General features: G+C 38.9%; 1 protein-coding gene across 1 annotated transcript in view; it reads left to right on the top strand.

Moving 5' to 3' along the window:
- ABHD3 (abhydrolase domain containing 3, phospholipase) overlaps positions 1-870 on the top strand; it is a 49,801-nt gene extending 48,931 nt beyond the window's left edge. Inside the window, exon 9 of the mRNA XM_070778852.1 lies at positions 14-870. Within this exon, the coding sequence (XP_070634953.1) occupies positions 14-192 (179 nt within the window). The 3' untranslated portion in view covers positions 193-870. The remainder of the gene's footprint in view (positions 1-13) is intronic.
- Positions 871-13,982: the final 13,112 nt, after the last annotated feature.

Genomic DNA, 13,982 nt, shown 5'->3' on the forward strand with positions numbered 1-13,982 from the left:
ATTTTTCATCAAGCTATTCCAATAGAAACTGCTAAGCAAAACCCAAATGTTGCTTTGGTCCTTACTTCTTACGGAGGCCATATTGGTTTTCTGGAGGGAATCTGGCCAAGGCAGTCCACCTACATGGACCGAGTCTTCAAGCAGTTTGTGCAGGCCATGATCGAACACGGACATGAGCTCTCAAGCATGTAGTTCTTCAGATGCACTTTGTCTGAACTACCATACACAAAGGCAGCTCAGCTTAGTGCACAGCTCTTGACTACTGTATATAAAGCAAATAAGCCAGCAGGTGGTGAAGAGGTCCAGAACGACATGCAGAAACTACTTTTTTGGAGAAACAAACAACTTTGTTGCAAGAAATAAAATATAGATTTAGATGGCAATTTAGGTAGATTTTATTTTTACTATGCCTTACCAAGTATGACCTTAAATAAAGTAGTACAAACATGGAATTGCACTTAACCAAAACTGGTGTATGTAAAAAGATTTTAATTCCTCAGGGTTTTAATTTAGGCTAGTATTTTTTTAGATTACTTATTTTAGGTGATTTATCGTACTTTAGTAATTGTAATAGGACTTTGGTTATTTGAATGTAAGTTATAAGTTGGCACATTCCTAAGGGTATTTATACCTAATGATAGTAACATGAAAACTAAACATAAAATACAATGTGCTAAATCTTTTATGTATCTTAACTTTGAAAAGCAAATGAAACAATGTTAGACTGACTTTACATACTCTTTTACTCTGATAATATTAAATTAAGGCTGACTTATGTTTTATAATGATTATAGTTCACATGATTATTTTTTAAATAGTATATGTGTATACATATATATCATTATATGAAATAAATTCTACCATTTTAAATTGTTTCTTTGTGAGTTTTTAATCCACAGAAAAGTAATCCTGAGAATGTAATTTATGATCATTTCATAAGTGTGTTAGTAACAAATATTAAAACTGTTTTGTTTCACTGATTCCAGAATATTGGGCTCCCACCATTTGTTCCAATTAAAAGTGCTTTCAGCTACAGGAAACCCATCTGACACTGATTTGGGAATAATAATATTTAATTATCTTGCATCACAAGAAGTCTCCAGGTAAGCAGGGCAGGGCTGATATAGATGTTCATCAGTGTCATCAAAAAAACAGGCTCTTTCTGATGCCATATCCCTGGCAGTCAGGATAGCTAGTTATCTCCTAGACACAAGATATAAAATGAACTCTAAAATTCATATGTAGGCAAATGACTGTGATACACTCAAGCTACCAGACCTTAAAGTTGGGCTTCCCAGGTGGCACTAGTGGTAAAGAACCTGCCGGTCAATGCAGGAGACCTAAGAGACACAGGTTCAATCCCTGGGTCGGGAAGTTCGCCTGGAGGAGGGCATGGCAACCCACTCCACTATTCTTGCCTGGAGAATCGTATGGACAGAGGAGCCTGGCAGGCTTTAGTCCATAGGGTCGCAAAGAGTTGGACATGACTGAAGCAACTTAGCACGTAGACACAAGATGGCAGCTCACACATCACGTTTGTACCCTGAGAAGAAAAAGGCAGAAGGAGTGGGGCCAGACACATTAAAATACAAGAGAGACCATGTTGAGGAATCTCTCCTATAGAAAAGCCAGCACAGGTATGTAAAGATATAGACTTGCTGCCGCTTTGGACATTCAGGATAACCTATTTTGTAAGGGAATGGGCAAATTATGACACATCCACAGGGTAGAGCCATCAAAAATAATGAGGTGGCCCTATGTGTAATAATTTATAAAGATATTTCTGATAGCTTATTTAATCTAAAACAATCTGATTCATATATATAGGGTCACATTACAAAAAAATGCAAACAAACTTTTTGGCCAGTCCAATATAAACAAAAATAAAATATAGCTCTACATGCATGTGATAGTGTGTGTGTTTTTGTGTGTTAATCGTAATGAATTGAGCATTTTTAAGTGCTGATGTGGAGGGTCACATTCTCCCCAGTATCTCCACACTCTCATATGCTTTGAGAAAGAAAGGCTGTAGTTTATTTCTACATCCCACGCACTTAGCATACTGCCTGGAACAGAGCAAGTCAACAATAGCTGAATAACAGAGGTTTGTATAAGAATGAAAACACTACCGTGTAAGCCAGATCTCTGATTTGATAAGTTAATTTGAAGTATACTCTGAAGTCTTTTCTAGCCGTCTCCTCAGTTTCTGTTGGTTATTATCATCATTAAACATTTATTCAAAGCCTCACAGAGCATTGTTTTAGAAATAGGGATACAGAGGATACATGGGCTTTCTTTTTCTTTCATTTTTGACACTGTCCTATACTACACATTTTGTTACATCTTTAACCCAGTGCTAACACATATATTTTGTTACAGATCCTCCCCAGCCGGTCCCCAAAAAGGCACCTTCTGCCTGGTGTCTTTTGAGCCAGTAGATCAAGACCAAAATGTGGTCACTTGGCTTCCAAAGAAAAGTTTTAGTCTTTGATCAGAGAGCCAAGAGATGCAGGTCCGGCCCTGATGGAAGGGTACATCTTACATACAGATCAGGAGCTGGGAAGAGGAGGGGTTTTTGCAACCTCATTCCAAGTCAGAACATCTATTAAAGCAGTGTCTATTTCCCCTGTAGACTTCAGTGCCAAAATGGCAACAAAAAATCTCACTGTTGCTCTGAACCTAAGAAAGTGCTGGTCATGAGGTAAGCATCCGGCTTCTTGGAACTTAATTTGGAGTCAGTGAGGCCAAACTGCAAGGTCAGGTGATAAAGAATACTTAGGAAATATGCTATTTTAACTACAGTTCTCACTTAAAAGAGTCTTCCAGTCCTAACCTTTTCTACAAACAGGCCAACATATATAATAGAAACTGGTGTTTCTTGTCCTAAAATATGTTATATAATCTTGTCCTAATGATATATTGTTGATATCAATATTGATACCTAAAGAGGTAAAAATTGTTGTATATTTTATTCTTTTAAATTTTATTTCTAAATATTTATATATTTAGAATATAATTTAGAATATACAATATTTATATATTTTATTTCTTGAATATTTATGTATTCAAGGCCTTGTGATAAAAAAGTTTTCACTTTGTCACATGCATTATCAAGCTGTGAATTATTCAACTGTGCTGTTTATCTCTATTCTAAAATTAAGAGAAGCTTCTTCCAGTTCTATCCTTCAACCACTTAAATGTGGGAATTACTTTGAAAAATGTAAATGGTGAGAATTTGACAAGACTAATTTACCTCACTGAGTATCTCTTTTAAATAAAGACAGTAATTTGGACCAAGTAAGAAAGACTTCACTGTCAGTTAAGACCATGACTCAGTATTAACTTATTACAGGACAACTGTTTATTTGTGCCCTCTATAGAGGGTTGTCCTCCCCCGGAGTTAGACACTGGTACCCAAATTTTGCAAGCAGTACAATGATCATATCTAGACCATCTGTACTTTCAGTTTATTGTTAATTATATTATCAAGCATTCAGTACCAGCTGCATATGAATAGACAGGCTGTCAGTGTATTAACAGAGCAGAATGATCACAAAAGAGCATTACTCTAACTGTCAACTTACTAATTGGTTTCTCCAAGTTTTAAATATCTTATCTGCTTTACTCTACCTATGGGCAGATAGCTTCAGATTTTTTCCCCCTATCTTTCCAGCCTCAAAATGGAACATGCATAGTGCTTAATTCCTGGACTCTGATGGTGGTTTTTTTCCTTCTAATGCCATATAGGAGTGATGCAGTATGGCCTTTGAAACCTCTAGGTTTTCTTACTAGAATTAAAGGGACTCTGAAAAATATGTCGAACAATAAACTATCATATATGTTTTCATGATATATATTCTAGAATATATGAATAGATATTATAGATAAGATATATAAATATCAATATATGAAGTAAAAATGCCTAATATTCTCTATATTTACCTAGAGCTCTTTATTATCATTAATCATAGTTCCTACTATTTTTAAGATCATTTCTTGGGAAAGAAGTTTGGGCTTGAATTCAGAGCACATGAGGTTGATTCTTGGCTCTGCTATTAATTCACCATTTGACCTGAAGGAAATCATTTGTCCTGTCCAGACTTTGATTTCATCTAGAAAATACAGATGGTTAAAAATATATATATAGCTAGAAATATCAATGTTACAGAGTTATTATGAGGATTAAAGAAATACTAATAACATGTGAAAATACTTTATGAACTGTGACAGTGCTATATATAAAGTACTATGTTGCTATGAAAAGATGTTTACTATTATAAACCAAAACCAAATAACATTTTATTACTAATATAGCTTTCTCTATCTAAAACGCATTGGGTTTAGGGTAGGGGGAAAAGTACATGTTGATCTCTGTGGTGATATTAACCTTGATCCCTTGGCTAAGGTGGTGTCAGTCAGGATTCACCACAGAGAAGTTACTAATTTTTCCTTTGTAATTGATTCAGGAGTGGGGTGGGGAAGGGAGGAGGGCCTATTTTGAGACTATGCAAATATCCTGTTTGTTTAAATTTCTTTCTACTCATTGGTGGATCTTATCTTGCCTGTAGCAAGGTACTGTTGCGTTCTGATGGTCTTTTTCTATTTCTCACATTCCTTCTGTGTTTATAACGGAAATCCTTATGAAAGAAAATGCTGTCACTTTTCTCCCACTGGCCCCATTTCTTTGTTCAGGTGTTGACATCAGTATAGATTCATGAGTATTTTTCTTTGGCTTGTAATTAAATATCAATACTATCCTTATTTTATTGTTCAATTTGTTTCAATTTGGGCATTCTGGATGGCTTCTATGTCCCTTTAATATGCCTTTTTTTTTTTAAGTGGGTTGGCATCACCAGATGGTCTAGTCTCATATTTTATTTTCTCTAGTCCAGTCCTGGAATCAATACAGTTCTTCAAGGAGTCCTGATTTCTTTTATTAAAGAATGGCATTTAAAAACCAAGATACTGGGACTTCACTGGCAGTCCAGTGGTTAAGACTTTGCCTTCCAGTGCAGGGGTTGTGGGTTCAATCCCTGGTCAGTGAGCTAAGATCCCACATGTCTCAAACTGCCCCACCACCAAAAAAAAAAAAAAAAAACACACAAACCCAAAACATAAAACAGAAACAATATTGTAACAAATTCATTAAAGACTTTAAAAATGGTCCATGCCCCCCCCCCCCCCAAAAAAAATCTTAAATAAAAAAGAAAAATCAAGATCTGGATGTAGATATGCTCATTGCTACAGGGGTCCCAGTGCTTGTAGCCCTTTTCAATGGAGTTAGGAAAAAATTATATGTAAATATAATGCATGCACATGTCTATATTTATCTATCATCTATAAGTAAACAAGTCCATCCATACTGACACCTCTGACTCCAATTCAGCAACAGAATGAATTATCATTTCTTATTTGTAATTTCTTCCTCTAAGTTAGAAACCTGGCTCTGATGGTCTACAATATATTTACTTATTTACTGAACAATACAACTAAAAGTAGATAAAGTCGTTTCAGAATTTCTAACCTACACTCCTGTGAGAAATTTACTTAACTTCACTCAATGTGGTTATGTGACTCACTTGTAATACACTTAGATTCATTTGTGATTATCTGTATTCCATCCTTCTTACCACATCCTGATGGATTTTTAAAACTTTATATAAAGTTTACTCTTTGTGATGAACAAGTCCATGAGTTTTAACAAATGCACAGAACTGTATGTCCCCTACCACAGCTCCCTATTCAAACTTACTATCACCTGCCTAATTCCCCCATGATACGTATTAATAGAAACCCATTCTGTCCATCCCCACAGAATCTGGCAACCACCAACCAGCTAATATTTATTAGCTGTGCTTTCTGAGGGCAAAAACAAGGAATTTATAGTAACCTTTTTTTTTTTTTTTTGCCATGACACACGGCTTGTGGGATCTTAGTTTCTTACCAGGGTCAAGGCAGTGAAATGCCAAGTCCTAATCATTGGGCCACCAGGGAATTCCCTAAGACTTCGCCTTTCAATCACTGAGTCATACTGTTTAAGAAGCTGTGAAAAACATAGCAATGAAAAAGAATACCATCCATGAAAAATTATTGAGAAAAAATTAAACTTGAAGCAGGTAAACTTCAAACTTCCAGTTTATAGGAAGTTCAGGGGTCAAAGGAACATGTTAAGAGACCAAATGGGGTGCAATCAGTAAAATGAAGAAGTCAGGAAACTTTACAAGTTGCATGGAAAAAAACCAAAATGGGGTAAAAAAACAAATCAACTGCAAAAATATCATCCATAAAACTTTATTTTTTTTGGCCACACCATGTAGCTTGTGGGACCTTAGAAACCTGACCAGAGATTGAACCTGTGTCCTTGGCAGTCAAAGTATGGAGTCCAACCCTAACATTGATCCTGTGGTTATATTTTTTAAAACTGCCCTTATTTTTCAGGAATACACACTGAAACATTTATAGATGAAATATCTCACATCTGCTTCAAAATAATCCAGTGGGTCATGGCAGAGGGTAAGGGTGGGGAGATGGGTGGCAGTACAGATGAAACAAGTTCGACCAGAGCCGACAATTGTTGAAGGTGGGTAGTGACTATATGGGAGCTCAGTGTACCAGTCTATTCTGCGTACGTGTGAAAGGTCAAACAGAATGAAAGTGGAATATAATCCCACTAGGAAATACTTATTCAAAGATGAATATAATCAATTACTATCTACCAAACCACTTCAAAATCCTGCTGAGAGTAGTCAGTTCAGCAATACACTGCAAACCATTAATCAAGTAGAACATTCCCATTTTTACAGGGGCCTCATCCCTTAAAGCAATGGAGGATACACTGTGACAACCAACTTGCCCAGCTATAAATTCATAGGCTCTTTGTCACATATATAGACTGGCCAAATTCCATTTTAAACCTCGAATAATGTGTAGAATTGTTACCTTTACAATTTATCCTGTCCTTAACAAGTCAACTGAACAAAGCAGGAATAATATTGTAGCACAGGGGCTAAGAGGTCTCTTTCATTAGAAACTGTATCACACAGGAATGGCATTTGGCAACAGATAATACAAAAAGCAATTTACTATAGTTTGTTCTAAAGTAGTATTTTTTTGTTGCAGAACAGTAAGTTCAGGAGAAGACAGTTGCTGGCACTGGTTAAACACCTTAAGAATGTGAAGGTCTAGGTCTTTAATTCTCTTGGCCTTTTCCTCATTGTAAAAAATAGCTGCCTTAGCTCCAGTTATCCCATCTGTGTTCCAGGGAAGAAGGTGGAAGGGATATAGAGTAAAAGACCCAAGACAGATGATTCTGTTTTTAATTCGAAAAGAATAGCTTCTCCAGAATCCCTGTATGAGATTTCTATTTACATGTCATTAATCAGAACTATTCTTTGGAACTCTGCATTCAGATGTTTATCTCTTTCCTTTTCTCCTTTGCTTTTTGCTTCTCTTCTTTTCACAGCTATTTGTAAGGCCTCCCCAGACAGCCATTTTGCTTTTTTGCATTTCTCTTCCATGGGTATGGTCTTGATCCCTGTCTCCTGTACAATGTCACGAACCTCATTCCATAGTTCATCAGGCACTCTATCTATCAGATCTAGGCCCTTAAACCTATTTCTCACTTCCACTGTATAATCATAAGGGATTTGATTTAGGTCATACCTGAATGGTCTAGTGGTTTTCCCTACTTTCTTCAATTTCAGTCTGAATTTGGCAATAAGGAGTTCATGATCTGAGACTGTATAGAGCTTCTCCATCTTTGGCTGCAAAGAATATAATCAGTCTGATTTCGGTGTTGACCATCTGGTGATGTCCACCTGTAGAGTCTTCTCTTGTGTTGTTGGAAGAGGGTGTTTGCTATGACCAGTGCATTTTCTTGGCAAAACTCTATTAGTCTTTGCCCTGCTTCATTCCGTATTCCAAGGCCAAATTTGCCTGTTATTCCAAGTGTTTCTTGCCTTCCTACTTTTGCATTCCAGTCCCCTATAATGAAAAGGACATCTTTTTTGGGTGTTAGTTATAAAAGGTCTTGTAGGTCTTCATAGAACCATTCAACTTAAGCTTCTTCAGCATTACTGGTTGGGGCATAGACTTGGATTACTGTGATATTAAATGGTTTGCCTTGGAAATGAACAGAGATCATTCTGTCGTTTTTGAGATTGCATCCAAGTACTGAATTTCGGACTCTTCTGTTGACCATGATGGCTAGTCCATTTCTTCTGAGGGATTCCTGCCCGCAGTAGTAGATATAATGGTCATCTAAGTTAAATTCACCCATTTCAGTCCATTTTATTTCACTGATTGCTAGCATGTCAACATTCACTCTTGCCATCTCTTGTTTAACCACTTCCAATTTGCCTTGATTCATGGACCTGACATTCCAGGTTCCTATGCAATATTGCTCTTTACAGCATCGGACCTTGCTTCTATCACCAGTCACATCCACAGCTGGGTACTGTTTTTGCTTTGGCTCCATCCCTTCATTCTTTCTGGAGTTATTTCTTCACTGATCTCCAGTAGCATATTGGGCCCCTACTGACCTGGGGAGTTCCTCTTTCAGTATCCTATCATTTTGCCTTTTCATACTGTTCATGGGGTTCTCAAGGCAAGAATACTGAAGTGGTTTGCCATTCCCTTCTCCAGTGGACCACATTCTGTCAAATCTCTCCACCATGACCCGCCCATCTTGGGTTGCCCCATGGGCATGGATTAGTTTCATTGAGTTGGACAAGGCTGTGATCCTAGTGTGATTAGACTGATTAGTTTTCTGTGAGTATGGTTTCAGTGTCTGCCCTCTGATGCCCTCTTGCAACACCTACCGTCTTACTTGGGTTTCTCTTACCTTGGGCGTGGGGTATCTCTTCACGGCTGCTCCAGCAAAGCGCAGCCGTTCCTCCTTACCTTGGACAAGGGGTATCTCCTCACCGCCACCCTTCCTGACCTTCAACATGGGATGGCTCCTCTAGGCCCTCCTGCACCAGCGTAGCCACTGCTCCTTGGACTTGGGGTTGGTTGTAAAAAAAGATCTTCACAACCCAGATAATCACGATGGTGTGATCACTGACCTAGAGCCAGACATCCTGGACTTGGGGTTGGTCCTCTGAATGCAGAGTTCCAAAGAATAGCAAGAAGAGATAAGAAAGCCTTCCTCAGCGATCAATGCAAAGAAATAGAGGAAAAACAACAGAATGGGAAAGACTAGAGATCTCTTCAAGAAAATTAGAGATACCAAGGGGGCATTTCATGCAAAGAGGGGCTCGATAAAGGACAGAAATGGTATGGACCTAACAGAAGCATTAGATATTAAGAAGAGGTAGCAAGAATACACAGAAGAACTGTACAAAAAAGATATTCACGACCCAGATAATCACGATGGTGTGATCACTGACCTAGAGCCAGACATCCTGGAATGTGAAGTCAAGTGGGCCTTAGAAAGCATCACTACGAACAAAGCTAGTGGAGGTGATGGAATTCCAGTTGAGCTATTCCAAATCCTGAAATATGATGCTGTGAAAGTGCTGCACTCAATATGCCAGCAAATTTGGAAAACTCAGCAGTGGCCACAGGACTGGAAAAGGTCAGTTTTCATTCCAATCCCAAAGAAAGGCAATGCCAAAGAATGTTCAAACTACCGCACAATTGCAGTCATCTCACATGCTAGTAAATGCTCAAAATTCTCCAAGCCAGGCTTCAGCAATATGTGAACCGTGAAATTCCTGATGTTCAAGCTGGTTTTAGAAAAGGCAGAGGAACCAGAGATCAAATTGCCAACATCCACTGGATCATGGAAAAGCAAGAGAGTTCCAGAAAAGCATCTATTTCTGCTTTATTGACTATGCCAAAGCCTTTGACTGTGTGGATCACAATAAACTGTGGAAAATTCTGAGAGATGGGAATACCAGACCACCTGATCTGCCTCTTGAGAAATCTGTATGCAGGTCAGGAAGCAACAGTTAGAACTGGACATGGAACAACAGACTGGTTCCAAATAGGAAAAGGAGTACGTCAAGGCTGTATATTATCACCCTGCTTATTTAACGTATATGCAGAGTACATCATGAGAAACGCTGGACTGGAAGAAACACAAGCTGGAATCAAGATTGCCGGGAGAAATATCAATAACCTCAGATATGCAGATGACACCACCCTTATGGCAGAAAGTGAAGAGGAACTCAAAAGCCTCTTGATGAAAGTGAAAGTGGAGAGTGAAAAAGTTGGCTTAAAGCTCAATGTTCAGAAAACGAAGATCATGGCATCCGGTCCCATCACTTCATGGGAAATAGATGGGGAAACAGTGGAAACAGTGACAGACTTTATTTTTCTGGGCTCCAAAATCACTGCAGATGGCGACTGCAGCCATGAAATTAAAAGATGCTTACTCCTTGGAAGGAAAGTTATGACCAACCTAGATAGCATATTGAAAAGCAGAGACATTACTTTGCCAACAAAAGTCCATCTAGTCAAGGCTATGGTTTTTCCTGTGGTCATGTATGGATGTGAGAGTTGGACTGTGAAGAAGGCTGAGCACCAAAGAATTGATGCTTTTCAATGTGGTGTTGGAGAAGAGTCTTGAGAGTCCCTTGGACTGCAAGGAGATCCAACCAGTCCATTCTGAAGGAGATCAGCCCTGGGATTTCTTTGGAGGTAATGATGCTGAAGCTAAAACTCCAGTACTTGGGCCACGTCATGGCGAAGAGTTGACTCATTGGAAAAGACTCTGATGCTGGGAGGGATTGGGGGCAGGAGGAGAAGGGGAGGACAGAGGATGAGATGGCTGGATGGCATCACTGACTCGATGGACGTGAGTCTGAGTGAACTCCGGGAGTTGGTGATGTACAGGGAGGCCTGGTGTGCTGTGATTCATGGGGTCGTGAAGAGTTGGACACGACTGAGCGACTGAACTGAACTGAATCAGAACTAGGCGAAATGGATCCTGATAAGACCAAACTGAGTGGGAAAATAAAGCTTTTAGAGCTTGACACATTTCTATTCCCCTGAAAACTGGGCTCTTGTAAGAGTAGAGCATGAATATTGAATTGGTGACTAACCATGTATGCTACCAAACCCATTTAACCCGAGGTCTTCAAAATTTCAGCTTTTTAAATTTCAAAGATGACCATACCTCATCTTTGGGTTTTGAATAAAACTGAGAAGACAGGTAGGTTCAGATTACCTACTCTATTAGTGGTTAAGACAGATTAAAGAACATAACTTGGGTTGGAAGATAAAATTAATGCTTTTCTTCCCCCGAAGCACATTTAGAACAAGCTTATGGGAATATAGAGCACTCTTACTCAGTCCTTGGATCACAAATAAAAGAGGAAGTCATAGGGTGGAGGACCTCTTAGAAGATGCCTCTAAGGAATGTCAACAGAACAGTCTTCCTTGGGGAGGTAAACAAAATGGCCAAGGCTCTTCTACCCTCAGTATCTGATGAAAGTGTTTGTTGCTCAGTCCTGTCTGAGGTTTTATGACTCAGTGGACTGTAGCCCACCAGGCTCCTCTGTCTATGGGATTTCCCAGTCAAGAATACTGGAGTGGATTGCCATTTCCTTCTCCACAGGATCTTCCCGACCCAGGGATCTAACTCCTGCATTGCAAGTGGATTCTTTACTATCTGAGCCACCAGGGAATCCCAATGGCCAGTATTTTATGGACTCAAGCAGGAACATGGAGAGAGGAAGAGATACCCTACCCCTATATGAGAGATAATCTTTAGGTTTTCATTTTCAGGGATACTCCCTGATAGTTATCATTTTATGAGAACACTGAGTAAAGGTTGGCAGCCTATTATAAAAATATAATTAGGAAATTTAAGCACATTATTTCTTACTGAAAGATAAATCTGAAGTATATCACATTATAAGATCCTGGTTTAAATAAACTTGCTTCTCACTGAGGCACAGTATGTTCTAAGCAGAGTATTTGGTTTTTCTAAGTTGCGTGCCAACAAGAACATTTACACATGGACTGTATCAATGTTACCCAAAAGAAGTATAAATATACAAAGAAGATAACTCCAAAAGAGAAAACTACAGCTTAATGAATGGGAGAAACTGGATTAGAGGTGAAGCTGACTAGCAGTAAGGAGTAGACACAAAAGTGAGGAGATGATTAAGACAGATGTAAAGCCCTGTTCTCATGAGGTTGATTTTGTGTCAAATTGACTGGGTTACACGTGTGTGGGTATTTGCCTTAACATTACTTCTGGGTATGTCTGTGAAGATGTTTCAGATGAGATTAATATTTGAGTTGGTGGACTGAGTAAGGCAGATTGCCCTGTTCAGTTTGGATGGGCACAGTCCAATCTGTCGAGGGTCTGAACACAAGTAGAGAAAGACAAGAGTTTGCTCTGTGAATTGGACTGATTGATATGAACTGATCTTCCTCCCTCAGACTGGAACTTCCAACCATCAGTTCCCTCAGTTCTCAGGACTTGGACTTCCACCATTGATTCTTAGGCTTCGGGCTCAGTTGGGAACTTTCTTAGGTCTCCAGCTTGTAGAAGGCTGATCATTTCTGGTTTTCTGTCTTTTTAATTGTGTGAGCCAATTCATTATAATTCATCTTTTTGTATATGTAAATATCTTTTAGTGGTTCTGTTTCTTTAGGGGAACACTAATACAGTTTCCCAAGAAAGATGACTGGTTTCCTTTCACCTACAAATGCATTAAGATTCATATCAGCCAAATGCCTCAGGTGACATTTGATATTTCCAGCAAGGAAAAACAAAAAGCAATTGTCATAAGCTTTATCTGTGTACAGTTAAGGGAAAATACCCAATAAAAACAAATGTGAGACCCTGGCTCAAATCTTAAAACTGCAGAATGAAATACTCATTCAGATTGTGCAAGCTGTAGATGAGTCTGTGATCCAGAGGCTCTTACTGGGCAAAAGCAGCAGCCAAGGGAAGATTAACCTGCCCATGGGTCAAGACACAAAACCAAGGCCCCTGGCTTGGAATTTCTTGTCACTTGCCTCTGTGTATTTTATTTTGGCTTCTCTGTTGTTCACCAAGTTGTGTCTGACTCTTTTGCAACCCCATGGACTGTACGTAGCCCATCAGGCTCCTCTGTCCATGGAATTTCCCAGTCAAGAACGCTGAAGTAGGTTGCTATTTCCTTCTCCAGGGATCGAACCTGGGTCTCCTGCACTGCAGACAGATTCTATACTGTCTGAGCCACCAGGGAAGCCCTTTGTAAACGAAATCTATTATATATTAACCTTACTCAAAATATAGGAAACACACAGAACTTTAAAACTTTTACTTAGGGGAAAGACTGACTCAGATAAATGAACACTACCGTGGTCCTGCACAGAAATTTAAAAAATGCAAAATTTCTCTTCCTTCTCAAAAGTACACCTCTTATTTTGTGAGTCCACCAAGAATTTTCACATTAAATAAAGACCAATATTAGACATATTCTTGTTGTTTTAATTGGCATGTCTCTAGAAATGTCTGTTGTTGGTTGCAGATAGAAAATTCTTCCTCAACATGATAAGCAAAGTCCATTTTAGGTTTTCAGGACTGTTATTAAATGTTATTCTGATACATTGGCCACCTGATGCAAAGAACTGACTCACTGGAAAAGACCCTGATGCTGGGAAAGATTGAGGGCAGGAGAAGGGGACAACAGAGGATGAGATGGTTGGGTGGCATCACCGACTCAATGGACATGGGTTTGGGTGGACTCTGGGAGTTGGTGATGGACAGGGAGGCCTGGTGTGCTGCGGTTCACAGGGTCGCAGTGTTGGACACGACTGAGTGACTGAACTGAACTCATCCTGATATTATGTAAGACCATGTGAATTCTGACTACTAAACACATTATTACATTTCAAAATACTAAACCATCTTTGTTTAACCAATCTAGTTGCAGTAAAACAAAACATGCTGTGAAATATAATTTCTCTATTAGCTCACTTACAGTTTTCTACATAAACCCATTAATTTCTTTAAACAAACCCCCAAATTTCACAAA

The sequence above is a fragment of the Bos indicus genome, chromosome 24, assembly GCF_029378745.1.
Source record: "Bos indicus isolate NIAB-ARS_2022 breed Sahiwal x Tharparkar chromosome 24, NIAB-ARS_B.indTharparkar_mat_pri_1.0, whole genome shotgun sequence".
In the NCBI taxonomy this organism is placed as follows: domain Eukaryota; kingdom Metazoa; phylum Chordata; class Mammalia; order Artiodactyla; family Bovidae; genus Bos; species Bos indicus.